Source organism: Zosterops lateralis (assembly GCF_965231275.1).
Source record: "Zosterops lateralis genome assembly, chromosome: 30".
In the NCBI taxonomy this organism is placed as follows: Eukaryota; Metazoa; Chordata; class Aves; order Passeriformes; family Zosteropidae; genus Zosterops; species Zosterops lateralis.
Window position 1 is genome coordinate 5,832,607 of NC_139790.1, and position 25,734 is coordinate 5,858,340.

The window sequence follows — 25,734 nt, forward strand, 5'->3', positions numbered from 1 at the left end:
GAAAAGCCCTAGCCATGCTGATGTTCCCCAAAGCCATTCCAGTGCTGGGATTTGGGGATAAATCAACGGAATCAGGTCCCCATCCTCCCAATATCCTGGGGTGCTTGTCCTGAGCCTTCCTGCATCCATGGAGCCCTGTACAGGAGCTCTGGAATGCCCCAGAACTCCATTTGGGGTTCCCTCACCACAGCAAGATTTTCCCATGTGCCATCACTGTGGTTTCAACTTCTTTTCACTTCTGTGAGACAGCTCATGGGGGTTGGATTCCCTCTGAAAAGCAGGAAGTCCACAGAATGGAGGATGCAGGAAACATCAGAGACCCCAGGCAGGGCTCTTCCTAGAGCCCCATGGCCAACCTGAGCCTAGATTTTGGGAAAAACCTTTGCCCTGCCCAGTATCCCCCAAAAGGTCCCCATCCCACTCCTGCAGGATGGGGGGCAGTGAGGGGACACTCTGAACCCCTAAACCCCCTCTGTGCCCCCAGCCCTGTCACTGGGGGAGGGGGCTGTTCCTTACTGCCACTGGTTTTAAGGCTCTTTGAGGCCATTTTTGTCCCTGGCCTGTTCCCCCCTGGGTGACCCAGGGCAGCAGAAACTGAAGAGACAGCTGTGTCACCTCCCCAAGGCACCACTCTCACACCTGGGGGAAATTCCTGAATGACAGCACTGCCACACCCCCAGCCCAACCTGGGGGCTCCTTCAGGGTTTTTGTTCCCCCTTTGTTCCTGAAGGTCTGTCCCCAAGGCCTTTGTCTCTTTTTCCAAGGGCCACTGGCTTTGCAGTAGACCCTGAGATTGATTTTCCCCTCCAGGAAATTCTGGGGAGTTTCAGGTAGAAAGGGACTAAGGCTCCAGTGCCACCGTAATCACAATGATGAGGGTCCTGGCAGCACAGCTGGAAGGAAACAGAACCAAGATCACATCCCGGGACCACCCTTCGGGTAATTCCCCCACCTCAACTCCCTGCCTCCCCCTCCCCTCCCTCCAGCAAGGCTCAGGGTGGGGGTGTTTCTCCAGGGGAAGGCAGGGAGGGGGCAAATCCCTTATCCGGGGCCTCCACATCTGTACCTCCGCCGGAAAACAGAGGCTGATCCCATGTTGGCAATTGGGAAGGGCGAGTCCAGCTGGACCCAGCACCTCTCTTCCCAGCTGGGCCTGCCCAGGAAGGCCCTGGTAATGGGGCGGGTGTTGAACTCCCCGGAATGCCACCGGGAGGCCAGGATGTGACATGTCCCCGCGTGTGACAATCGCGGCCGGGAGCGCGTGGAACGCCGGTGTAAATAAACCCTGTGTTTGGCACCCGGCAGCACTCCGAGACTGAGGGGCAAAGGATGGCGATGGTGGTGGTTGTGGGGATGAGACAGGATGGGAACGGGGCTGGAGCTGGGGATGGGATGTGATAGGACGAGATGGGACGGGAATGGAGGTGAGAATAGGACAGGGATGCGGCTCAGGGTGAGGATGGTGTCATGGTTCAGGAATGGCACTCCCCGTTTCAACGACTTCACTGAGAAGTCCCGGCGCCGCTGGCACTGGGTGCGCCGGACACCAGGAAGATTCCAGCAACTTCTCAGAGAAGCCACTCCTGAACCCACCCCACTACCGAACCCAGGCACAGCCGCAGGACGTTCGGACTCCAGGCTGGGCCAGGCGAGCCCCGGCTGAAAACGCGCCGGGCTGGCACCGACTCTGCTTGAACCTGGGGACCCGAATCGAGGCTGCGGCTCCACCGCCGGACGGGCTGATCGGGCAGAACACAGAGCGCTGCAGGCGCTCAGAGCGAGAGAGCACTGGCCTACACAGCATAACAGGCCCGCCTTCCTCCCCTCCCCTTCCTGCCGTCCCCTTCCTCCCGGCCTTCCCTTCGCACTTGGGGCTGGGCGGGCTCCTAGGGCGAGCGGCGGGAGCGGACCGGTGCGTCCCGATGCGGTGCTGATCTGCCCCTCAACCTCTGCCCCCTCAGGCCCGGCCCCCGCTCCGGGCCGGCGGCGCCGTGGCAGCACCAGTGCTGGGCTGAGGGGCGGCCATGGGCCGTAGCCGCTCCCGGTCACCGCCGCGGCGGGGTGAGGGGGCACCGTGGGACCGGGGGGAGCCAGGGAGGGACGGGAATCCTGGGAGAGGTCAGGAGGCACCCGGGGGACGGGGCATGGGGAGATCTGGGTGGAAGGGCCAGGCCCGGGGGCGGCCCAGGAGTAGGTGGGGGGAATGAGATCCTCCAGGGCGGGGGACGGCGAGGAGGCCTCGGTTCCTCGTTTGAAGGAGAGCAGACTCCCTCATCCTCCTCTTCGTCATCCTCATCCTTTTCCTGCTCTTCTACTTCTCCTCTTCCTTCTCCTCTTTCTCTTCCTCTTCCTCCTTTACTTTTTCCTTCTCTTCTCCTCTTCCTTCTCTCCTTTTCCTCCTCCCCCTCCCCATCCTTATCTTCTTCTCCTCTCCTCCCCCCCACCCCTCTCCACCTTCCTCAGGTTTTTGGGGACCATCACCCCCTCCTGGCCGATACCCCCCAGGTGATTTCCCCCTGGATGATTCCCCCCGCTCCAAGTGGAGGTTTTTCCTGTTGCTCTTTCACTCCTGCGGGTGCTCAGAGAGATCCCTGAGCCCAGAACTGTTCTGGAGGGATGGGAGGGGCTGTCCCGGAGTCTCCGCTCGGGAGCTGGGATTTTCTGTGGGATTTCCTTTGCGAAGCGGGCAGGGAAGCAGAAGCTGATCCTTCTCCGGGCAGAGCGCCGGCGCTCGCGCTCCACATCCCGGGACAGGGACAGGCGGCGGCGGGAGCGATCACGGTCCCGGGACAGGGACAGGAGGAGGAGCCGGTCCCGCTCCCCACACCGGAGACGATCCAGGTGAGGGCAGGGACCATCCAGGTGAGGGTGGGGACTGTCCAGATGAGGGAAGAGACATCCACGTGAGGGCAGGGATGATCCAAGTGATGGCAGGGACATTCAGGTGAGAGGAGAGACATCCAGGTGAGGGCAGGAACACCAGCGTGGGGTGGGGACAGCTAGGTCTGTCCCCTGAGTGACCCAGGGACAATGGGAGCCCAAGATGAGGATTCCAGGTAGGAATTGCAGCCCCACCTTGTGTGCCCCAGCAGGTCCCCACGCCGGCACCGCTCCAGCTCCTCATCACCAGCCCGACCCAAGGAGCGTCGGGATGAGGAGAAGAAGGAGCTCAAGGACTCCAAGAAGGAGCGGCAGATTACAGGTGAGGGGAGAATTTATTCTTGGGACACCCCTAGATGACCTGTGGGGCCAGGACCATCCCAGGGACACAGAGATTTTTGGGAATCCCAACATTTATGTTTGCTCAATCCCCAATTTTCTTCCCTCAGAGGAGGATTTGCAGGGCAAGACAGAGGAGGAGATCGAGATGATGAAGATGATGGGTTTTGCCTCCTTTGATACCACCAAGGTGAGCCCAGGCCTGAGGCCACGCCAGGGGCTCTGTGGTGTCACCTGCCCTGTTTGGGGATAATGCATGAGATTTTGGGACGTTTCTTCTCAGGGGAAGAAGGTGGATGGTGCTGCCAACGCCTACGCCATCAATGTGTCCCAGAAGAGGAAGTACAGGTGTGTTCCCCCTCCTTCGGGATAGGAAGAGGATTTTGTTTTGTGGGGTAACTCTGGCCACTGTTTCATGGTGATCTGGCTTCCAGGCCTGGAGAAAATAGTAATTTTTTGAGATTTAGACTCAAAAGCAGAAGTGAGAGTTCTCCAGATCCCCCTGGGAATGGGGAAATCAGGAGGATGAGGGGTGAGGAGCACATTAGGAACAGGTAGGATGTGCCCAGGTGAGGCCTGAACAGGATCAGAGCAGCAGGAAGTGACACTGTCCACCTGATTTATTCCCAAAGAACACCCAGTTTGTCAATTCTGCTCCCTTTCTGATGAGAACCTGGGATCTTCACAGAGCCCAGCCTCTGGAGCAGCTCTTTGCTGAGAGCCGTCTTGCCCTTTTTTTGATCAAATGCCTGGGGAATTGGGTTTCCTGTGGCCACTGAGTTCCCAACCTCCCCCGCGTATTTTTGTCCTGATTTCCCTGGATCCAGGGCTGACTGTGGCTCCATCCTTGCCCAGGCAATACATGAACAGAAAAGGAGGATTCAACAGGCCCCTGGATTTCATCGCCTGACACTGGGACATGATTCCCACCACAGAAGGATTTCGCTTCTCTGCACTCTCCTGGCTGGCTCTGATGATGGATTCCAGTGGAATTTGGGTTATTCCAAACAAGTCCCACAGGCCAGAGCTGCCACGAGTTTCCATTTCCTGGATTTTTGTTATTATTTTTTTTTTACAACCAAGGTTGGTTTCTGGGTAGGATTTTGCTGTGTTTCCCTGGTTTTGGTTTGTTTCCCTATTAATAAAACCCCAGATGTATTGTTTTCCTTTAATTTTTATCATTCAGAGATAAAGCAGGGCCTCCATTCCCCCTCCCACAAATCATTGGAATTGATACAGATCAGGTCAATTTCCGTGGGGCCCCTTTTGAGCCCTGGGCTGAAACCGAAGGTGCTTGGCAGGGGGGTCTTTCTTCCTCCCTCAACCTCACCCAGTTATCAGTTTGGGGCTGGGAGGCTCTTCCATCACCTGCCCCCCCGGGGGCAATGGGATCTGGGGTGCTCCCAGTTTAAGGAGGGGCTTTGGGTGCTACGAGCCCTGCCTGGAGTGGGGGTGCTCTCTCGGGGTGGTTCTTCATTTGGAGGGCCCAAGGTGCTCCTGGCAGTGGGACAGAGTGGGGGCCTGTCCGGGGGTGTCATTGCCCTGGCGTGGGGGTCCCTTCCAAGGAGGGTGGCTGCTTGGCAGGGAGGGTCGGGGTCCCAGCTCTGTGGGGGTGTCTGTCCCTGTCGGGTCCCCGTTTGCCGGGGGAGTCTGGCCCTAATCCGGGGATTCCCTGTCCCGAGGGGTCTGTCACTGCCCAGGGTGGTCCCCATTCCCAGGGATCGGTCCCTGTCCGGGGGGATTCCCGCCCGGCTCACGTTGCCCGACGTAGCAGGGGCCCCGCCCCTTCCCTGGTCGGCTTCGCCATTGGCTGAGCGGCAGGAAGTGAGTCGGCAGTGCGTGCGGCCAGCGGGGCGGGGCCGCTTTTGTTGGGCGGGGCGCCGTGGGGAGGTCGGGCCAATGGTAGGAGGGTGTGGCGCTTTCGTCCAATGGCAGCGAGTGAGGGGCGTGTCCGCAGATGCGGCCGCGCTTTCTCTCCGCCGCCCGTGAAGTCGCTGGGCGGGGCCTCAGCCTCGTCCTCCAATAAGCGGCGGTGTAGGGCGGGGCCTCGCTCAGCCTCTACCAATGAGGGGCGGAGGGGGCGTGGCGTGCGCGGGGTCTGGCGGAGCGGCGCTCGGGGCAGGCAGAGGCCGCCGCTCCCCCCCTGCCGCCGGTTGCGGCTCGTCCCGGCCCCGCCATGGCCGCCCCCCCCCGCCTCGGCATCCAGATGCTGCTGGAGGCCGCCGAGTTCCTGGAGCGGCGGGAGCGAGGTACCCCCTGCCCCCCCCCGGTGTCCCCCGTGCCCCCGGCCGGGCGCCGCGGTGACCCGCGCCCGCCGTTGTGTCTCCGCAGAAGCCGAGCACGGTTACGCCTCGCTGCGGCCCGGCGGGAAGGACGGGGAGGCCCCGCGGCGCCGCGCCAAGACCCGGAGGAGCGGCGGCGGCGGCAGGTGATGGCAGCACCGGGCGGGGCGGGGGAGACCGGACCGAAAGGGCCCGGCAGTTGTGGGGCTGCGAGTCCGGCCCGGCCTGGCCCCGAGAGCTCCCGGCACCGTGCGGCCGGGCCCGGTGCACCCCTGGGCGTGGGTGACCGGCCCTAGGGGGCTCCTTTGTCCATGTGTTCAGGCCGGTGAGACCGCTGTTCCTGGGCCTCTGGCCGGGCCGGGGTTACGCCCCCGGTTCATCGGGTGTGCGACAGTGCCGGGGGCTCCTGTCCCCAGGTGTCTCGGCTCAGGGGGAGTCACTGGGCCTGTGGCTGGGCCTGTCACTGGGCCTGTGGCTGGGCCGCGGTGACTCCCCAGTCCCTGGGCTCTGGTAGGGCCCCCCTGCCATCACTGGGGGTGTCACAAGGCCGGGGGCACCCTCCTGTCTCCAGGTGTTTGGGGGACAGAGAGCTCCTCCTGTCACTGGGTGTGTGACAGCAGTGGGGGATCCTTCTGTCATCAGGTGACCCGGCTCAGTGAGGTCCTGTTGTCACTGGGTGTGTGACAGGACTGGGTGGGGCTCTGCTGTCACCAAAGTCCTGCTGTCACCGGGCGTGACACCATGGGTGGGGCCTTTCTGTCCCTGGGTGACTGGCTCAGAGAGGTTCTGCTGTCACAGCACCGTGGTAGGGGACCCTCCTGCCACCTCCTTAATTATCTACCCTGAAACCCACCCAGAGCCTCCCATTATCCCTCCTTGGTTGTTCCTCCCTCTTACTCCTTGCTGATTTTAAATCCTAAACCACCTTTTCTCAAAGTTTAAGTTGGCTCCAAGCACCCACATTGAATTCCAGGAGCAAACTCCACATCCTGGAGGCTTTATTCCATCACTTTAACAACCTTAAAATCACTCAAATCCTCTTGGCGAGAAACCCTCAGCAGATTTTGGGAAGGGCTGACTCCAGGATGTGCCCCGAGCTGAGAGGACACTGTGAGAGGCAGCAGGTCCATCCCGACATGTCACTGGTGCCGGATGGTGCCAGGGAGGAGCCAGGCCCTGATGGCACTACATCTGTCACTCTTTTCCTGGTTGGGAGCAATCCCGTCTGCACGACGCCACGGCAGCTGACCTTTGGCAGCTGCCAGAACAAATCCTTGGATTTGCCCAAGCCGTGATTCCCTGCATCCCTCTGGGCTGGTGCAGTTCCCATGCAGGTGTTTCAGAGTGTCAGGAGCCCCTCGAGGGGCAGCCAGGGCCCCTGGCTCATATCAAGCAGGCTCCAGGTGAATCTGAGGGTTTCTCCTGCCTGGACACGCTCCGGGTTTCCTTCTCGGAATGTTTTGTTTGCTTTGGGCCAATCTATTATGATTTTTAGGAATAAAAAATGCATGCCAAAGGGAAAGCTGGTGATCAGCAGGTTCACACTGGTGAGAATCCAAATCAGTGACTCTGTGGGCATGAGATCACTCTGGAGGGGATGTGGAAGCCACAGATGTGGGAGCTCCACCTGCCCCGGGGTGAAACTGCCATCCTCTCTGTCCCTGCTTATTTTATCCAAAATTAAAATCCATCAATTAATTAATCTTTTTCTAAATATTGGTGATGGTGAATGCAAGTCCAAAAGAAAAAAACAGCCATTCCAGGAAGGATCCAGGCAGAAAAGATTATGAATTTGTAATTAAGGATTGTGGAGGTGATGGGAGCTTCACCCCTGTCTGTGCCAGTGCTCAGGAAGTGTTTGGATAATTTAGAATCAAGGAAAAAACTCGTAAGGCTGCAGCCCATGGCAGCCCTTGGTAAAGATCTGCGTGTAAAACATACAGATTTATCCAGGGAAAAATTTAATGGAGAGACTGCACAGGAGCCGGAGAGCTGAGCACTTCCATTGTGTCAGAATAATCCCATTGGAGGGGGAAGTGTTTCTGCTAGGATAGATTTTCTGGGATAGAATACCCCCACATTTCTGGGGATGTGGGAAGTGCGGCCCCGATCTTGCCAGAAGGCAACAGAACCACTGGAGCAGGGTGATCCGTCAGGAATGCTGCTGGAAAAGTGAAGGAGACCTCAGAGAGCATTTTCCACTGCTGTGATGGTGACATCCTTCATTTTCCCTTTGGTGACATCCCTGGTTTTCCCTTCAGTGACATTCCCTGTTTTTCCAGCACCTCTAGATCCTATGGGGCCATGTCAGTAAACATCCTCATCCAAACAGGCTGTGGGTTATTCCCACACTTACGGTTTCAGGCATGTAAGAACATTTTTTCCAAATTAGAGTGGAGCTTCTTGAGACCTCTGGAGGTTTTAGGAAGTCAGTAGGCTGGGAAGCAGCTCCTCCCTAAGCACCACTCCTGGGAACACAAGCTGTGTGGCCTCCTATGGCTTCTTCCTGTATTTCAGTGGAGGGCAAGTCAGCCATAGCTTGTGTTTTCTGCCTTTTCCCAGCTCCATGGAAACTGAGAGTTTCAGGGGGGTTAGTCGTGGTTTTAATGTGTCGGTGGTGCTTTTGGTGTCTCCTCCAGAACTGCTCTGTGTTGTTGGACACAGGGAAGGCTTTTTCCACGTTATGTTCCTGGCAGGTTGAGGGACAGGGATGAGCTGTTGATCCCAATCCCACCTCTAAAACTTGAGTTTCTGGTTTAAAATCCTATTTTGTGGTTTTCCTGACCCTTTTATTGCCATTTATCTGGCAATTTTTGCATCTGCATGCCACCATTCACCATCCCTGGGTATGGAGCTCTGGAAGTCCCCCAGGTCTGCAGCTGTTCCAGGGAGCTTTTGCTAATTCCCACATGTTAATCCCAACTGTTAATCCCTAATCAGCCAGAGGAATTAATAACTTCTTCCTTTTTTTCCAGGTCGACACACAATGAGATGGAAAAGAACAGGTGAGTCCCAGAGGGTTGTCAGGAGCTGGGCTGGGAGGAATTATTGCTTTTCCTGCGGTTTCTACCCCTGGAATACCTCTGGAAAAGCAAAATGAGATGGGTTGAGAGGGGGAGTGGGAGGGAAGGAACGGGATAAAGGACATCAAGGATTAAGGCATTCCCCATCCTTGGTTGTTGGGAATAATATCCATCTCCACAGTCAGCTCCTGCTCTGCTTATTCAGGAAAATTATCTTCTCACAGGCTCATCTTTGAGCCAGTTGGAGTGGGTGTAAATCCCACTTTTTTTGCCTGTGTTGTCACCCCAAGGTCCTTTGGGTGAGGAAATCCCTGTTCACTCCTAGCATATCCCAAACAAGACCAGCAGGTCATTGCAAAATCCATTTGGAGCTGCCCAGGATCAGGCAGTTCAGGAATGGGTGTTACAACCCATTCCCAATGATCTGACCTACATGTTGGGATTGGAGTGGTGGACACAGGGAAACTGGGATGTGCTGGAGGCATCCCTGCTTTCAGCAGAAAAAGGGATTTCCTCAGGGAGATGGAGTTTCCCTCCAGCATTAATGTCCTACCTGTTAAAGCAGAGAAAACCCAGATGTTACAGGAAGAGGGAGGATTCCTGGAGCACAGTCCCTTTTGCAGGGATCTGGGGTTTTTGTATCCAAAACCACCCTCTTCCTACTAAAAATATGGAAAGGAAGCAGTCCCAAGGGATTTGCAGCCGGATGTTAGTTTGGACAAGAAAACAGCAAACAGCACTCCTGAGATGGAACTTTTTTGGGAAGAGAATGACCAAAAGTGGATATTCTCACCCAGAATTCCAAGGTCACTGGTGTCTCTGCCTGGGATCATCCCAACAGCCCAGGATGCCAGCAGGATTTATCCATGAGGTTTTTCCAAGGCATCCTTTTGCCTGGCTGCAGTTTTCTCACAGTTTCTGGAAGTCCATGGAGGCTGGGAAGGCTCCTGGTCGGGTTTAACTCCCACCACCCCATTTTTTCACACCAGAGGGGTAGGAATGCCATTCAGGAAGCTGATCCAACTGTGTGCTCCCATTCCAGGCGTGCTCAGCTCCGGCTGTGCCTGGAGAGGCTGAAGGGGCTGGTGCCGCTGGGGGCAGCAGCTGGGCGGCACACGACACTCAGCCTCCTCACCAGGGCCAGACTCCACATCCAGGTGAGCCCAAAAACAGGATCTGGCATCGAGATCGGAGCTGAGAGCAGCATCCCAGTACGGGGCATGGGCTAGGAGAGTGCTGGGTTGGGCAGGAGCAACTGGGGGAGGGATGTGTTGGGCTGGGATAACTGGGAGAGCACTGATATCAGGCAGGAATAACTGGAAGAGAGCCAGTATTGGGATGGGATGACTGGGAGAGTTGTAATCCACACGGCTTCACATCCCAAGCATGCTGAAGATGGGAGCCCCTCGGGAGCTGGCAGTGGCACTGTGGCGGTTTGGGCCAGGAATGCCAAGTGGTTCCGAGGGAATCTCGGGGACTCAGGGTGCTGTGTGTGCTGCATGCGTTTGAGGGAATCCTGGAGCTCAGGGTGCTGTGTTCCCCCCTGCAGAAGCTGGAAGACCAGGAGCGCCGGGCCCTGCATCAGATCGAGCAGCTGCAGCGAGAGCAGCGGCACCTCCAGCGGCAGCTGGAAAAGCTGGGAATGGAGCGGGTCAGAATAGACAGCATCGGCTCCAGCCTTTCCTCCGAGCGCTCTGACTCGGATCAAGGTGAGAGCCTTCACTGGGGGATGGCCAGTGAGAGGCCTGGCCGTGCTGGAACTCCAACCATTCCCATTCCTACAGCAGAAGAGATGGATGTGGATGTGGAGAGTACAGATGACCTCCCAGCCGATCTGGACTGGAGCAGCAGCAGCCCCAGTGACTCGGATGAGCGCGGGAGCCTCCAGAGCCTGGGCAGCGACGAGGGATATTCCAGCTCCGGCGGGACCAGGGCAAAGCTGGCGAGCAGCCGGAAGCTTCCTGTTGGGATTTAGGAAGCACTTCCCATCACCATGGCACCACCACTGTCCCCTTGGGATCCCGTTAGCCAGCACACTGACCCTGCCAGTATTCCCTGCACGGAAACACCTGAACATCCTACTGGTCCAGCTGCTCCCAGGGCTCTATTTGCATTGTCAGCCACTCATCCCAGCCAAACCTCCTCTGCCAGGCCCTACATTCCAGCCAAGCCTGAAGCGCCCAGGAATATCCTGGCAATAACAGCAACCTCAAGAGCCTTCCCTGGGTTCTTTCCAAGGCTATTGCTGCCCGGTATTCCCTATCTTCTCTACATTTGGCTGGCGATGTCACTTTCCCAATCCTCAGGACCCAAAAAGCTGAGTTTTTGGGAGGAGATAGAAAGAGAGAACTGATCCTTTGTGGAGTTTCCATCCAGGACAAAGTGGAGCCAAGCTGGGAACACAGAGCATTTCGGGCACAGGGATCAGCCTCAGTCAAGGGTTCCTTTCCCCAACTCTAAATATTCAGGGATACCCCATCCTAGCCCTCCCATCATTCCAGAGCATTCCTGGCATGGGGAACAGCGCTCCAAGGACTTAGAGCCATCCTCATCCCTCGGGTCAGCCACCTCTAGGTTGGGAAGTTTCTGCCCTCCCTAAACCCAAAACCATCACCTCCTGTGGCACAGCATTCCAGACTCCTGGAATTCCCTTTCCATGCTTCTAGTCTCGGGGAAAATTTTTTCTACCTCGGAGGGAGCCCATGGATTCTCTCCACCCCTTCAGCACAAAGATGATGCCTCTACTCAGCAATAACCCCACGGGACTCCCCAAATTGTCCAACCACCTGGGATTTTTCCAGGCTTGTGGAGGATTCCAGAAGCCACCACAGGGAGGGAAGGCCCAGAGGGCAGGGGGCTTTCCAAGCCAGAGCACACATGAGCTGTCCGTGGTGTGGGATTGTTTCCTAATGCACTGGAGAGAGCATTCCCACCACTTCCTGCTTTTAGAGATGTTCTGGGAATGTTGACATCTAGAGGGCTCTGCTTCCAACACCTTCCTTTTCCCCTCGAGCTGGTCCAAGGGCTTTTCCAGCCCCATGAAGCCAGACAGGCCCTGGTGAGGAGTCAGCAAGGAGCTCTCCCAGGGCTTTTCTTGGCACTGGCATACAACCCTAACCCTCTGCCAGTCCCTTTCAGGAAATGCAGGTGCTGAAAGGCATCAAAGTGCTCCATGGAGTGCAAGGGGATGAGCAGCAGGAGTGCTTTTTCCTTTCCTTTGTCCTTTCCCCTTTTCCCTTTTCCTTCCTTTGTCCTTTCCCCTTTTTTCCTTTTTCCTTTCCTTTTCCTTTTCTCCTTACCCCTCCCCTCTTCCCTTTTCTTGTTTCCCTTTTCTCCTTCTCCTCCTTTCCTGCTTTTCCTTTCCTTCTTTTCTCTTTTTCTGTTCCCCTTTCCCACTTTCTCATTTTCCCACTTTCTTTTCCTTTTCAACACCCCAATCCCATTCCTGGCTCACTTGGGAAAGTGGAAAGCCACCTACAGGCCCCACAAGTTGCCCAAATCCCCCAGGTTCTGGCTTTTTTCCATGTTCTGGTTCCTAAGAGAAAGGAATTCCACAAGGAATTTTCCTTTAAAGCTGCTGGAATTTTCTACTCTCTGGCATTGTTGCAGACCGTGGGCACCTGAGCTCAACCCCCTGCACTAGCAAAAAGAGGGAAAAAAAGGCAAAAAGATGGAAAACACCAAGAAAAAGAGGAATATCAGCCCTTGGGGCTAATGGCTGAGGTGGCTTTTGCCGTCACCTGGGGAATCCCAGCAGAACCCTCTGGGCGGGTGATTTCCGGCATTGGGAAGGCCCTTCCAGAGGTACAAAATGTTGATTTTTGGTTGGTTTTGGACATTCTGAAGGTTTGGCCTGAGCACAAATGTGGGGATTTGGCAGGTTTCTGTCTTTTTGAGTTCCCAATGCCTTTTTTTTCCCCTTTTTTTTTCTTTCCTATCCCAGACTGACCCTTCCCAGCCCTTTGCACTGTCGGGCTGTGCTCCGGGAACCCCAAAACGCTGCACTAACCCGCAATCTCCGGGTTCCCAAAGGTGGTGCCAACCTTTCCTGGAATTCACTGATCCACCAGCATTCCTAAGAAATAAACTGCAGGAAGGACTTTTTTATAGGTTGTGATAAAAATCCAGGGAGTGAGGGGAGTCGGATCGGGGCACGGATGGGAGGGAATCAAAACCACCCATTTTTGGGCTGTTTTTCCTTTCTTTGTTCTTATGGAAGGCAGATCCCGAACTGCCAGTTCACGGGATGCACCAAAATGTTTGTTTCATCCTTTATTTTACCAGTGGAGCCATCCCATCTCCATTCAACCTTTCCTTTATTATTCTTTGGGACATTTCTTATTTGTGCTTTTCCATCATTTTTTGTGTTGTTTTTGCTTCCCAAGTGGATCCACCCCACCCTCGGCTCTGTTGAGCAGTTGGGAGCGGACACAGATCCCATTTCCACCCGTTCCTGCTGTAAATATCCCATTGTTGGGCTGAACCCCATGTCAAGCCAATAGAATGGTGCTTTTTTTTTTTTAGGAATTCCGTGGTTTAGGAGATCTTTGCTGTGTCCATGGATATTTCTGTCTTGTTTGATTGTTAGGAAATAAATTATTTCATTATGAAAGAGAAGCATGAGCTGAAATTGCTGTGGGAAGGGCCCGGGGACGGTGAGGGTGGAGATCCACACTCCTGTGGGGAGTTGTGGAGGGTGAGAAGGTCCCCCCTGAGACTCCTTTTCTCCAGGCTGAGCCCCACCCCAGGTCCTTCAGCCACATCCTCATTCCTGACCCCTCCTAGGTGCTATATTCCAGTGCTGCTCCTGGTTCTGTGATTCCCCGAGCCAGGCTGGGGCTTTGTCCCTTGTCCTGTCCTTGGGCTGTGCCAGGGGTCACCCCTGGCCAGGAGGCACCCCTGAACCAGCCCCTGCCCCACATGGTCCCCAGGGCTGCCCGAGGGGAGATACAGAAGGTCTGGGAAGTGCAGGGTGTCACTGTGACCCGGGGCACAGGGCGTAGCACAGGAATTTGGGGTACGCACAGTGGTACAGAGGGCACAGGAGGTGGCAGAAGGATGTGGGATGCATGGGGGAACAAGTACAGGGCAGCCCAGGGTGTGAGGGTGGCATGGGGGGTGGTACACAGGGTGACAGAGGGACACAGGGTGGGGCTATGCCACTCTGGGGCCCATCCCAGTGCCTCACTTGAGGCAGGTGCCCCCCCCACCCCCCCTGGGGCCCTACCGTCCAGCCGCTCCCACAATGAGGGCTCTCAAGTGGGGTCAAGGTGGTGACCAGGGAGGGACATGCCGGGAAGAGGAGTGGCAGGGAGGGGGACAGGGGGCCACACTCGGGGTGGCAGGGCACAAGGCTAGGGGGATGGGCAAGACATGGAGGATACGGGGACATTGGGGACTATGGGGGACATGAGCTGGAGGGCACAGAGGGGGACATAGTGATAGGGGAGAGGAGACATGAGAACATCGGGGAACAGGGGGGAATACAGGAACAAGGGGCAGACGAGAGTTTGGAGACACAAGGACATTGGGGGTTTTGGAGGGACATGACAGGTTGGGACATGAAGGAACAGGGGAACAGAGGGGGCTGGGGGGATTGGAGGGTGATATAGAGGAATATGGGGAAATATTGGGGCGTGGGACCATGGTGACACAAAAGGGACATGGGAACATGGTGGGGTGGGGACACAGCAGAGAGAAGGGAGATGATGATATGGTGGGAAGGACATGGGGGAGTTGAGGGGATGTAAGGAGATTGGGGACAGGGAGAAGTGTAGGAGGAAAAGGGGATGTGAGGACATGGGGATCCCAGTGGAGGACATGGCAACCCCAGTGTGAACCCCAATGGGAACAGGGGACCCTAACAGGGAACATAAGGACTGCAGTGGGGACTCAGTGGGGACACGGAGACATTAAAATGAGGCCCTTGAATGGGGATCCAATCAGGACAAGGCTTTGGGGACACAGGGGCATGAGGCCAGCAAGCAGAGTGGCAGGGCAGGGGAGGCAGGCCCCACAGTGTCTCCATGGGTGTAACACACCTGTCCCCGTGCGCTGGCACAGTCCCAGCAGCCACATCCCACCTGCAGGGCCTTAAGAGGTGCGGGTTCAGCCCTGCCAGCATTGCCATGGCCCAGCTGCTGTCCCCGTCCTCGGCCCTGTCCCTCACCATGGCCCTGGCACTGCAGCTGCTCCTCACCCTGCTTTGGACCACCCCAGGTAGGGCCCCTGCACCCAAGAGCTGAGTATGCCTGCAGGGCTGGGCACTCCCAGAGTTGGGTGCCCCCGAAGGTGGGTGCTTCCATCAAAGATCCTGTGGTGAAGTGATCCCCGGTTGCCCTTGGGCAAGGGGGTCCTTGGGTGGGGGTCTGGACCCTCTTGGGGTTTCAGGCTAGGATGGTGTATGCAATGTCACTGGAGGGTTCACCCTATAAGGAATGGGTGGGGGCAGGATGTGGTATCAGGTCCCTTCCACCCAGTCCCTCCATGACGGCAGGAGTGGAGTTTTACGGGTGGTGTGTGTTTAGAGGTGGGGTCATGGTGCCAGGAACCCCCTGGGATGGGGTACTGGAGCAGGAGGGTTCACTGAGGGGGTCCTCCACACCCAGGATTACCAAGAGGGCTGGTGTTGGGATGGGGTGACTGGGGGGGGGGGGGGGGGGGGCGCGGGGGTGTACTGGGGGGTCCTGGATTGGCAGGTCCCCCTGGCCGGTTGCTGACAGTGGCCACAGGTTTGGGGGCACCGGGGCAGGGCTGTGGGATGCCCCCCTCTGCTTGGTGCCAGGACTGGGTGACGGCACTGCGCTGTGGAGCCTTGGGACACTGCCCCCACCTCACCCAGGGAAATCCCGAAGTGGTGAGAGACCCCCCCCCATGTTCCCAACACCCCTCTAATATCCCTTCACCCTTCCCTCTGTCCCTGTGCACCCTCTACAGGGGTCCCACTACTCCCACCATGGTCCCACACCAATATGCATCCTCCTTGGTTCCTATGTCCCCATTCCTCCACGTCCCAATGTCCCTATTCTCCCATGTTCCATGTCCCACATCCCCATGTCCCTGTGTCCCACCTCCAACATCCCTGTGTCACAACATGTCCCCATGTCCTCATGCTCCTCATGTCCCTGTCCTTCTCTGTTGCCATTCCCCAATGTCCCACACCTCTGTGTCCCCATGTCCAACATGTTTCCGCGTGTTCCCATGTCCCACATGTCCCACATGTCCCCACTGTCCTCTCCTGCAGGACATCTGTGCTGTGTGCCAGCAGCTCTTCAACTTCCTCCGCCAGGCCTCCAACCAATCGACAGTGGAGGTGCCTGAAGGGATGGGGGACAGCAGCCACTGTGGGTGTCACTGGGTGTCATGGTGGGTGCCAGCAAGTGCCACACAGGGAGGTGCCACCGGGAGTGCCACTGTGGCTGATGAGGTGGTAGCAGTCACTGAGGGTGCCACCACAGGTGTCATGGTCACAGACACCACCACGGTGTTTTGTACCATTGTGGGTGCTGGGATGGTGGCAGACATCAGCAGGTGCCATGGTGGTGAAGTGACAGGATGGATGCCACCATGCGTGCCATAGCCACGTAGCCTGTGCCATACCACAGGCACCACACATGGGCACCAGTGGTGCAGTGGTGACAGGTGTGGTGGTGAGTATTGCAGTGGTGGATGTCACTGTGGGTGTCACTGTCAGTGCCCTGGTGCAGGTGGTGCTGGATCAGGTGGTGGGTATTCTGAGCCCACATCCCCCTGTCATGGTGACCCCATGCCAGGCCCTGGTTCAGGTGCTTATTGATCATCCCCTCTGGCAGATTCAGCACCTCCTGAAGTGGCAGTGGAGGCACACAGCAAGGGGTTTTGGGGACACTGTGGCTCCCAGGGACATGCAGGCTGCTGGGGGCAGCAGGCACACCACGGCATCCAGGGACACAATGGGGTGCTGGGGCTTGGGGACACCCGGGTCACCCTGTGCTGCCCCGCAGAAGCGCTGGCAGGTCTGTGCCATGCTGAAGCTGTGTCGCGGAGAGCCCGGGGCCGCCCCGGCCGTGCCCGTCCTCGAAGCGCTCGGCACGCACCTGCAGGTACGGACATGGGGACAGCGGGGGCTGGGTGACGGGGGCCCCGTGGGAATCGGCACGGCCCTACAGTGCTGGGGGGGCACAGCCACGCAGCAACCCCTGCACTGGATGCAGTGTCCCCAGTACCGACTGCAGTGTCCCCCTCGCGCAGGGCTCCGGCGGGGCCGGGCTGTCTTCGAAGGCTCTGCCGTTGCCGCTGTGCTGGCTGTGCCGCAGGCTGGTGGCGCGGGCTGAGGCGGCTGTCCCCGTGGGCTCGGTGGCCGCGGCGGTGGCCGGGCTGTGCCGGGCGCTGCCGCTGCCAGTGGCTGGGGCGTGTCAGTGCTTGGCCGAGCGCTATGCGGCCCTGGCGCTCGAGGGGCTGCTGGGCCGCCTAGGCCCCCGCCTGCTCTGCCGCTTGTTCCTCGCCTGCCGCAGTGGGGACGACTGGGACAACGAGGACGCGGGGACACTGCCACCGCCCTGGGTGCTTGAGGCCATCGTGGTGCGGCTGGCGGGATGTGTCAGTGAAGAGGTGAGGAGGAACAGGGGGAATACGAGGGGCACACGAAGAGAATGGCTGGGGAGGATGGTCCCCAGGAGGTGACAGGGCACCCCAGGGTTACACAACACTGAGGGGACACACCCAGAGTGTCACAGCTCCAAGGACATACCCCTGAGTGTCACAGTCTCCAGCAGCCATGTCAGGGACACAAATGCTGGTGCAGCCTCAAGGGGACACATCTTGGGTGTCACAGCCCCATCAACCCTGGGGACACAATGACGTCCCCAGTAAGTACCACTTTCTCTCAAGAAAACATTGCCAGAGTCCCCAAGGCACAGTCCTGGGAAGGGGGCTTTGGCGGGCCTGGGGGTGCCCCCACCCTTGGAGGGATCCCTCATCCCTATGTCCCCCCCACAGGACCCCATAGGTGTCGGTGTTCCTGCGCTGTCTCTCCCCGCAGGCCCCTGTGCCCTGGGCCCCATCTTCTGGTGCTCAGGCCCGGAGGCTGCCCGGCGCTGCCAGGTCAGCTGGGGACACAGCGGACATCGGGATTGGGGGGGGGGCTGCCATGCCCTGCACCCCCATCTGACCTCTCCGCCCCCTGCAGGCCCTACAGCATTGCCAGGAGCACGTCTGGCTGTAGGGGGGCGCCAGGACCACCCAGCACTGCCCAATAAAGCTTGGATCTGCTCTGCCTCAGTGTTTCAGGGTGTTGCAGGGTGTGATGGGGGCTGAGAGGTCACAGGGTGCTCAGAGGTGTCACAGGAAGCAGCTGAAACCACAATCCCCCTCAAACCCAAAGAAGAGAAAAGGTGAAAATGAGTTACAAAAATAGTGGGTGGCATTTACTGGGTGGTCCCAGGGGTGTCTGGGTGTTTCCCTGGGGTCCTCTGGGTGACCCCAGGGAAGATGGAGGTGTCCCCAGGTGGGCTATGGGTGTCCCTGACAAATCTCTGGGTGTCTATGAGGGAGCTTGGGGTGCTCCCAAAGGGGTCTCAGGGTACTCCTAGGGGGCTGGGGATACCCCCAAAGAGGAGCAGGGGGTGTCCCAAAGGGGGTTTCTGAGTGTCCACAAGGGTCTCAGGCGCCTTGTTGGTTTGTCTCATCCTCCTCACGTCGTTTCCAGATCTGCAGGAGAGCAGGAGAGGGTTGGGAGAGGCACAGGAGACATTCTGGGTATGTAAGGGTATGTTCAGGGAGCGTCATAGGACATTCTGGGGGTACCATCGCACCCCTGTCCCCCCTCACCTGGATGTAGGCCTCGGACAGGGTAATCATCTGGGGCAGGATGTCAGTCACCTGCAGGTCCTGCAGCTCGTACCACTTCCCTGTGCCCTGCCAGGACCCAGGAGTGGATGGGGTGACTCGGGGGTCCCCACGGCCCCCCCCAAGTCCCCCGAGGAGGAGACACTCACGTGGTGCAGCACATGGATGCGGTAGGAGCCCTCCGAGGGCTTCCCATCATGCACAATGTTGGCAATGAGGTCGTAGGTGGTGTGGGAGTGCGCAGCTTGCACCTCCTCCGACAGGTATTCCCGCAGATCCACGTTCCTGGGGACCTCCCACACCCTCAGGGGGGCACTGGCCATGGGGAACCCCCACAGGACCCACAGACACCTCCAAGGTGCTTGCAGGTCCCTCCTGGACTGTTGCGATCCCCCCCACATGCCCACAACACGCCCTTAGATATCTACATCCCCCTTCCAGATGTTACTAACTCCCTGACACTGCAGGATGCCCAGAAATGCTCCCCAATTACCTTCAAACCCCTTTTTGATGCCTATTAAACCACTCAAAGCCCTCCTGGATCCCTACAAAGCCCCCCCAGATGCCCACATACCACCCTAGATACCTTCAAATCCCTGGACACTTCAAATCCCCTGGGCCCAGGTGCTTCCAAAGCCCCTCTAGATGTTTCCAGTGTTTCACAGAAGTTTACAACCCCCTCCAGATGCCTTCAACCCCTCCAGATACACCCAATCTCCTCTTACATGCTTTTAACCTCCTCTACAAGCTCCCAGCCACCCAAGCCCCCTCCTCCTGGCTCACGTGATGGGAAAGTTGACAATGGTGGGGTTCTTCTCCACAAAGAAGTTGTTCTTGGTGAAGCGCTTGATGCAGAAGATGAGATAGGGGGGCAGGCGCGTCAGCTGGAAACGCTTCAGGAAGTTCTCCTTGTAGGTCTTGTACTCCTTCTCGGTGCTGCCATTGAACTTGGCCAGGATGCTGAACAGGGGCACCTGGGGGATGATGAGCTGCTCCTTCTCGTCCTTGTAGAGCGGTGCCGTGGGCAGGTCCAGGGTCAGGTACAGGAATGTGGACTCCACCATGCGCTCCTGGTACTCACTGTTCTGCAACAGCTGTGCCTTCTCCTCCGCTGGCTGCCGGACATGCATGGCACATCCCCATTGGACCCAACATCCCTCACTGGATCCATCGCCCCCACTGGACCCTAATATGCCATTGTTTTATCCAAAGACCCCCCTACCATACCTGAACACCCCTCATCCCTCATTTGACCCCATTACACTCCTCATTTGACTCAAACTCCCTGGTCAGATCCCAGACACGTCTAATCCCCTGGGCTAGGTGCTCTGTGATACCCAACCACCTCCTCCCCCACCTACATTACATCCAACCCCGCCCCCCCCCCCCCCCCGGCCCCATTTCCAAACAGCCCCCCACCAGACTCTACCACCCCCCATCTGACCATAACACTCCCCCACTGGACCATGACACCCCTTTTTTTGACCCTGCCATTCCTATTGTACCCCAACTCTCCTATTTCCCCAAATCCTGCCACTGGATCCCATTGACACTGGCACTCCACACTACACCCATCACCACCCACCATACCCTTACACCCCTCATTGGACCCCAACGTCCCCCACAGCACCTCAACACCCTCATTTCCCCTCAAGTCCCACCAGATCAGGGTGTGGCAGCTTCTTGGTGAAGATGCGCATGGAGCCCTGGAACACGTCGGTAACAATCGCTGGGGGGACAGCAGGGGTTTAGCAGGAGGACAGTGGCCCCTGAGGGCCCCCCAGAACCTTCCCCCACTCACTCTTCTTCTTCCTCTTGGTGCCGCCCAGTGCTGCGTGCAGCGCGTTCAGGAACCAGGACAGGAACTCCACCCCATCCCCTGGAACAGCAGAGCTGGAGCTGAGCCCAGATCCTGCTCTGCCCCCTGAATCCAGAGCCCCCAGATCCTGTGCTGCCTCTCAAACCCAGCCCTGCACCCCCAAATCCAGAGCCCTCAAACCCAGCCCTGCACCCCCAAATCTAGGTCCAGCTCTTCCCCTCAAACCCAGCTCTGCCTACCAGCCCCAGCCCTGTCCCCCCACACCCCACCCTGCTTGGTGATCTGGAAGTTTTTCTTGCTGCAGAGCACCACAGCCTGGAGCATCTCATGGGGTGACACATGTGCCTTAAAATTCCGGGGGTTCCAGAGCTTCCTCATGAGCTCCCCAAAGCGCTGCACCAGCAGGAACATGATGTCCCCAGGCGGGCGCTGGATGTGCCGGTAGTTCTCCTCCTCCAGGAAGTAATTCCGCAGGGGTGGCACATTAGACAAGGCCTAGGAACAGAGCAGGGGGAGGATTCAGCCCCAGGATGCCCAGAGGTGTGATCTGGGTTTTGCGGCAATTATGCAAACCCTGCACTGCTGTAAGTGTGAAGCCTGCAGAAAATCTCAGAACAGTCTGAGCTGCAAAAGATCCAGAGGATATGGTTGATCCCTGTCAGCCCCACAGAGGGGGTTAGGGGGAGGGTTATGGGGGACTTTGATCCTCAAAGGCCACCTGCATTATACCCCCAAGGTGTAATGCCTGTAGAAGAAAAGATGGGATACACCTTCAGGACCCCCAGAGAGGGATTTTAGGAAGATTTCAGAGAGGATTAAGCCCAAAATGAAGGCAGCATCCCCAGGTGCATATGCTGTGGGAAAAGGGGTGGGACTCATCCCTGAGACACCCAGAGCAGGATTTTGGGAGGGTTTCACCCCAGAATGAAGCCTGAACACCCTCAGAGTGTGCAGCTCATGGCAGAAAGGTGCTATTCCTCCCTGACAGACTCACACTGATGTTTTGGCAGGGTTTCACCTCAAAAAGAAGCCTTTAACCCCAGTGTCACCTGGAGCACAGCGTTGGCATAGTCGTTGGCCTTGATGTTGTTGAGTCCCACAATGCCAGGCAGGTATGTGGTGCCATCGTAGGCCCGGGACAGCTTAGCCTGTTTGTCCAGGTGGGCGATGTGCTGAGCCGTGAAGGTGGGCTTGAGCACATACTGTGGGAGAAGAGAGACCTCAGCACTGGGGGACCCGAACCTGAACCTCTCAGGGACAGGGTGATCCCAACCTGATACCTCAGAGCCAGATGATCCCAACCTGAAGAACCCACAGCTGGGTGGACCCCAACCCAAACTCCTCAGAGCTGGAAGGGATCCAAACCCAACCCCCCCAGAACTGGGGACCCCAAACATGCCCCCCCAGAGCCGGGGTACCCCTGAAGGCACCCCGCACCGTGATGTCCTCGAGAGAGGAGTCGATGATCTCGTAGTTGTCGGGCAGGCAGTAGAATTTGAGTGTGTGCAGATTGAGGAACACATGGTGGCTCAGCTGCACGCTGTGGATGTAGGCGTGGGACTTCAGCCCGCGGCCTGCAGGGACAATGCTGTCAGAGGGACACAGGGCACTGGGGGTGGGCACAGAGCAGTCATGGGAAGAGGGAGGGGGCACAGAAAGGACACATATGGGGGAGCTGCACCCACTGGAGAGTCTCTGAGTTCCCCCAGCAACCACCCTGTCCTTTGGTGTCCCCACTGTGTCCCTCCCCAGGCATCCTCTTTGTACCCCTTGACAACACCCCGTCCCTGGCTGTTCCCCATCACCTTACCAGGCAGAATCCCTGTCCCTGGGTGTCCCCACAGCCCTGGGGTACCCCAGCAACATCCCATACCCCTTGTGCTCCACCCCAGCCCCTGGATGTCCTTCTCATCACCACCCCTATCCCCTAGTGTCCCCTCACAACAATACTGGGGTGTCCCCGATGCCCACCCCCAGCAGCATCCCAGTCCTTATGTGTGTCCCCAGGGCAGCACAACAATCCTGGCTGTCCCCTGTGTGCCCCCCAGCAGCCCCTCCGTGTTCCCCACATCCCTGTGCCCCCCCAGCAGCCCCAGGGGACGTCTCACCCTGGAAGTACTTCCCGCAGACGAGGCAGGCATAGACATTGATGTGAGACAGGGAAATGGAGCAGAGCTTCTCGAAGTCGAAGTCCAGAACACTCCTGGGAGGACGAGGCAGTGTCAGAGGGCTGTGGGAGAGCTGGGGGGACACCCAGGGACAGCGGGACCCTTAAACACCCCTGCCACCCACTTGTTGATGGTGTCCAGGTAAGGGCAGTGCCGGCTGCGCTGGTCCTCGGGGTCAAAGCGGCCATAGCGCACTGGGGGGGTGGGAGAGTGTTAACAAGGGGGGCACAAGGACCCCAAAAGCACAAAAATGACGGCCCCTCTAGCCCCCACTCCATTACACCTCCCTGGTGCTAAGCCCAAATTCCCCCTGGTGTCTGCAAACTCTGCCCAGAGCTGAGATCAGGACATCCAGGATCAGTCCTGCTGGCCCCCTGTCCCAGAATCCTCCCAAAAACGCCACTCTCATTCCAGAATCCCGCTAGACACCCTATTCCCCATCCTTTCCCTACCGGTTCCCCCCCCATACCCCATTGTGTCCCTCCTCACACACCCCAGAGTCTCCCCCAACGGCTCACAGGACACTCCAATTCCTCTGCACACCCACAGTCCTGTCTCCCCTCCTCCTGGTGTCCTTCGGGACATCACTGTGATCGCTCCCCACCCCTCCCCGCCCCCCAGCGCCCCCAGATACCCCAGTGTCCCTTCACACCTCTAGGGCCCGATCCCTCCAACCTGATGCCTCTGCCACACCCTGGTGTGTCCGCACACGCACTCCTGGGTCTTTCCGCACCCACCCCGGTACACCTTCACTCCAGTTCCCCGCTCTCCATCCCGGTGTCTCGTCCCCCCCTCACTCCCCGACGTCCTCCGTGTTCCCTCAGCCCTTTGGTCCCATCCGTTCCTCCCGATCCCCACCGGCGGGCTCAGGCTCAGGGTCGGAGTCTCCATCCGCCTCTCGCTCCCGCTTCACACGGACGGGAGCAGCGGGGGCGGCGGTGCCGGAGCCCCCCCAGGCACCGGTGCCGGTGCCCGGTTCCCTCTTGACGCGCGCGAGATCCACCGGCAGCCCCTCCGCCGCCTCCCGCCGCGTGCGCTCCCGCTCCGCGTCCCGCCGGCCCCGCGGCCGCTCGGCATCGGCGTCACGGCGGCTGCGGGAAGAACCCCGGGCGGAGGAGGCGGCGGAGACCCCACGGGGATCCCGGGGGTCGCGGTCCCGCCTCCCGCGGCTCGACATGGCGGCTGCGCGGGAATGTACGCCTGCGCAGCGCAGGGACAAGGGTCAAGCCGTCTATATGACTCTGCGCATGCGCAGCCGCCGGGAGCTGAAAAGTGCTGCTGCGCCTGCGCACCGCGGCCCCCCCCTACCGGCGCGCGCGCCGGGCCCGCGGGGCTCTTAAAGGCGCGGCGTCCCGGTACCGACCTCCGCCCCTGGTACCGGGATGGAAGCGGCGGCCACAGCGGCGGCCCCGGGCTGGCGGTGCCGGCCGGGGGGACGGCTGGACATGAGCCACGGCTTCGTGCGGCACATCCGCCGCAACCAGCTCGCCAGGTATTGGCACCGGCCCGGCCACCCCTGGGGACTCTCGTCCCCGGGCCGGTTTGGCCCCGGTGTTCCTCGGTCCCCCCCCCACCCCGTAACTCCGATGCCCCGCCGGTAACGCGGCCCGTGGGGTGCCCAGGGACGCGTACGACCGCGCGGTGCGGCAGGCGCGGGGCCGAGCGCGGACGCGGCTGACCCCGGCCCCGGCGCGGCCCCGGCGGCCCGACCAGCAGGTGTACCGGCCCCACCGGGGTAGCGGTGAGCGGCACCAGTAGCGCGGGGAGACCTGGGGGGTGTGGAGGGACGACCCCGAGAGGTGGTTGCGGGAGGGAAGTACCGGGATCAGGGGATGTGGGGGGTCCTGAGGGTAGGACCGGGGCGCATTCAGGTGTAGGGGGACCCAAGAAGATGGGTGGGGAAGGGGCGACACCCCAGGGTGGGTTGGGATTAGAGGAAGTGCCCGGGAGTGGGACGACCTCCTGGGTGAGGAAGGACAAGGCGGGGACGAAGGGTGGGGATGGGGGGCACCCGAGGGGGGAGGACATAGGAACGCCCCAGGGGGCGGGGATGGGGCGCACCCAGGGGGAGCTGGCCTGGGGCGCCCCCGGCAGGCCCCCCTAAGGGTGCAGGTGCCGCAGGGGGGCCCGGGGGCGACGCCAGCGTGGGGCCCCCTCCCGACACCCGCGAGGTCTCCCCGGACCCCGCGCGCGGGCCGCGGCTCTTCTGCCTCGAGTATGAGGGGGACGACGGGCAGATCACTGCTGTCATCGTGCACCAGGTGCGGCCCCTGGACCTCCGGGGAATGGGGGCGGAGGGGTGGGTGCGGCTGTGGGACTGGGGATGTGGTGGGTGGGGGTTCTGTGGGGCAAAGAGCGCTGCCCTGGGTGTGGGGGTGCGGTGGGTGCCCCTCAGATGGGTAGGAGCCCTTGGGGCAGGGTGTGCTGCCGTGGCATGGGGGTATCACAGGTGTCAGTTGCCATGGGGTGCTGTTGGTGGGGGTCCCATCCCATGGAACAAAGGGCATCACTCTAGGGCCCAATGGGTACCACAGGGCTGGGGCTCCGTGGGGGCTGTGCACAGGGGCCCTGCTGGGTGGTGGGTGCTGTAGGTGGGTGCCATGGGGCAGCGGGGGTGCCATGGCGGGGTTCTGTGGGGTGCCAGCAGCCGCGGCAGGCCCAGTGGGTGACGTGGGTGCCACAGGGGGACAGCGCGGAGGAGGTGACACGCCGGGTGTGCGCCCGGAGCCCGTTGGAGCCCCCCCTGCGCAGGGCCCTGTGCCAGCGCGTGCAGGATGAGCTCAGCAAGCGCCGGGGCACTGGGTGACGCTGCCAACCCTGCCCCTTGGACACTGCCACCCCCATGGGACGGATGCCACCCCGGGGACTGGTGCTATCTCCCCGGTGTCAATAAAGGTGCTGCGAGGCTCTGGTGTCTTTCACTGCTCAAGGAAACTGAGGCATGGGGTGGTGAGGGGGGGGAAGCGACATGGCTTCTGGGTCCCCAAGTGTCACATTCCCACTTGTACCCTTCAGCAGCCTAGGCCAGGGTGGCCTTGTGCAGTGACACTGGTTGCCAGGTCCCCCAGTCCCTCCTAGGTGTCACCATGTCCCTAGGGACCTCCAGTCCCCTCCCTGGAGTCCCTATCACCTCCTCAGGTGCTGTTGTGTCCCCAGGGTCCCCTCTGCATCCTGCACCTTGGTGGTGGGGCCACAGCCCCCTCTGGCCCCCAGCCTAGGTTGGTGGCACTTCTGGCCAAGGCCAGGTGTGACCAGGGTGTCCCCAGGGTGGGTCCTATGAGTGTTTGTTGTAGGGTCTCCCCAGGGTGAGTCCCATGAGTGTTTGTTGTAGGGTCTCCCCAGGGTGGGTTGTTGTGGGGGTCCCTGAATCAGGGCCTTTTATTATGGTAGGGTCACCC

General features: G+C 59.3%; 5 protein-coding genes across 9 annotated transcripts; 4 read left to right on the forward strand and 1 right to left on the reverse strand.

The window, feature by feature from the left end:
* The first annotated feature begins 1,891 nt into the window (after positions 1-1,891).
* On the forward strand, positions 1,892-4,385 carry SNRNP27 (small nuclear ribonucleoprotein U4/U6.U5 subunit 27). Of its 2 annotated transcripts, none has more exons than XM_083880537.1 (6): positions 1,892-2,061; positions 2,721-2,841; positions 3,090-3,202; positions 3,330-3,409; positions 3,503-3,567; positions 4,075-4,385. In XM_083880537.1, exons 1-6 carry the CDS (start codon positions 2,025-2,027, stop codon positions 4,127-4,129), a joined length of 471 nt encoding a protein of 156 aa, XP_083736663.1. In that variant the 5' UTR covers positions 1,892-2,024; the 3' UTR covers positions 4,130-4,385. The 2 variants fall into 2 exon arrangements, with proteins under 2 accessions (XP_083736663.1, XP_083736664.1); XM_083880538.1 differs by having other exon boundaries at positions 1,893-2,061; positions 3,093-3,202.
* A 906-nt stretch (positions 4,386-5,291) lies between these two features.
* Positions 5,292-12,623, forward strand: MXD1 (MAX dimerization protein 1). Of its 3 annotated transcripts, none has more exons than XM_083880528.1 (6): positions 5,292-5,468; positions 5,551-5,647; positions 8,477-8,506; positions 9,567-9,681; positions 10,074-10,233; positions 10,309-12,623. In XM_083880528.1, the coding sequence occupies exons 1-6, from the start codon at positions 5,396-5,398 to the stop codon at positions 10,497-10,499; spliced, it is 666 nt and encodes a 221-aa protein (XP_083736654.1). In that variant the 5' UTR covers positions 5,292-5,395; the 3' UTR covers positions 10,500-12,623. The 3 variants fall into 3 exon arrangements, with proteins under 3 accessions (XP_083736654.1, XP_083736655.1, XP_083736653.1); XM_083880529.1 differs by having other exon boundaries at positions 10,312-12,623; XM_083880527.1 differs by having other exon boundaries at positions 10,074-12,623.
* A 2,043-nt stretch (positions 12,624-14,666) lies between these two features.
* SFTPB (surfactant protein B) lies at positions 14,667-17,900 on the forward strand. Its single transcript, XM_083880543.1, has 7 exons — positions 14,667-14,743; positions 15,223-15,380; positions 15,768-15,836; positions 16,507-16,605; positions 16,754-17,113; positions 17,501-17,605; positions 17,691-17,900. The coding sequence occupies exons 1-7, from the start codon at positions 14,695-14,697 to the stop codon at positions 17,724-17,726; spliced, it is 876 nt and encodes a 291-aa protein (XP_083736669.1). The 5' UTR covers positions 14,667-14,694; the 3' UTR covers positions 17,727-17,900.
* Positions 17,901-17,902: 2 nt separating this feature from the next.
* USP39 (ubiquitin specific peptidase 39) lies at positions 17,903-23,519 on the reverse strand. The gene is made up of 12 exons (XM_083880498.1): positions 23,195-23,519; positions 22,461-22,530; positions 22,277-22,371; positions 21,606-21,742; positions 21,218-21,370; positions 20,438-20,663; positions 20,151-20,228; positions 20,011-20,078; positions 19,133-19,464; positions 18,499-18,634; positions 18,332-18,418; positions 17,903-18,211 (listed from the first exon to the last, which is right to left on the reverse strand). Exons 1-12 carry the CDS (start codon positions 23,511-23,513, stop codon positions 18,164-18,166), a joined length of 1,749 nt encoding a protein of 582 aa, XP_083736624.1. The 5' UTR covers positions 23,514-23,519; the 3' UTR covers positions 17,903-18,163.
* A 116-nt stretch (positions 23,520-23,635) lies between these two features.
* LOC310920508 (UPF0561 protein C2orf68) lies at positions 23,636-25,243 on the forward strand. 2 transcript variants are annotated; one of them, XM_083880535.1, is made up of 4 exons: positions 23,636-23,828; positions 23,959-24,077; positions 24,449-24,597; positions 25,020-25,243. In XM_083880535.1, exons 1-4 carry the CDS (start codon positions 23,719-23,721, stop codon positions 25,140-25,142), a joined length of 501 nt encoding a protein of 166 aa, XP_083736661.1. In that variant the 5' UTR covers positions 23,636-23,718; the 3' UTR covers positions 25,143-25,243. The 2 variants fall into 2 exon arrangements, with proteins under 2 accessions (XP_083736661.1, XP_083736662.1); XM_083880536.1 differs by having other exon boundaries at positions 24,458-24,597.
* The last annotated feature ends 491 nt before the right edge of the window (positions 25,244-25,734 follow it).

Bases quoted from the DNA above. Each gene is read 5' to 3' on its own strand.
- USP39 (XM_083880498.1), bottom strand. From the start codon at position 23,513: ATGTCGAGCCGCGGGAGGCGGGACCGCGACCCCCGGGATCCCCGTGGG. The intron at 22,531-23,194 runs GTGGGGATCGGG...CCACCCCCCCAG, and splicing joins CCCTGAGCCTGAGCCCGCCG to TGCGCTATGGCCGCTTTGAC. The intron at 18,212-18,331 runs GTGAGGGGGGAC...GCTCTCCTGCAG, and splicing joins TGTCCGAGGCCTACATCCAG to ATCTGGAAACGACGTGAGGA.
- MXD1 (XM_083880527.1), top strand. From the start codon at position 5,396: ATGGCCGCCCCCCCCCGCCTCGGCATCCAGATGCTGCTGGAGGCCGCC. The intron at 5,469-5,550 runs GTACCCCCTGCC...GTGTCTCCGCAG, and splicing joins CCTGGAGCGGCGGGAGCGAG to AAGCCGAGCACGGTTACGCC. The intron at 9,682-10,073 runs GTGAGCCCAAAA...TCCCCCCTGCAG, and splicing joins GGGCCAGACTCCACATCCAG to AAGCTGGAAGACCAGGAGCG.
- SFTPB (XM_083880543.1), top strand. From the start codon at position 14,695: ATGGCCCTGGCACTGCAGCTGCTCCTCACCCTGCTTTGGACCACCCCA. The intron at 16,606-16,753 runs GTACGGACATGG...CCCCTCGCGCAG, and splicing joins CGCTCGGCACGCACCTGCAG to GGCTCCGGCGGGGCCGGGCT. The intron at 17,114-17,500 runs GTGAGGAGGAAC...TCCCCCCCACAG, and splicing joins CGGGATGTGTCAGTGAAGAG to GACCCCATAGGTGTCGGTGT.
- SNRNP27 (XM_083880537.1), top strand. From the start codon at position 2,025: ATGGGCCGTAGCCGCTCCCGGTCACCGCCGCGGCGGG. The intron at 3,410-3,502 runs GTGAGCCCAGGC...GTTTCTTCTCAG, and splicing joins CCTCCTTTGATACCACCAAG to GGGAAGAAGGTGGATGGTGC. The intron at 3,568-4,074 runs GTGTGTTCCCCC...ATCCTTGCCCAG, and splicing joins TCCCAGAAGAGGAAGTACAG to GCAATACATGAACAGAAAAG.
- LOC310920508 (XM_083880535.1), top strand. From the start codon at position 23,719: ATGGAAGCGGCGGCCACAGCGGCGGCCCCGGGCTGGCGGTGCCGGCCG. The intron at 24,078-24,448 runs GTGAGCGGCACC...CTAAGGGTGCAG, and splicing joins CCGGCCCCACCGGGGTAGCG to GTGCCGCAGGGGGGCCCGGG. The intron at 24,598-25,019 runs GTGCGGCCCCTG...TGGGTGCCACAG, and splicing joins CTGCTGTCATCGTGCACCAG to GGGGACAGCGCGGAGGAGGT.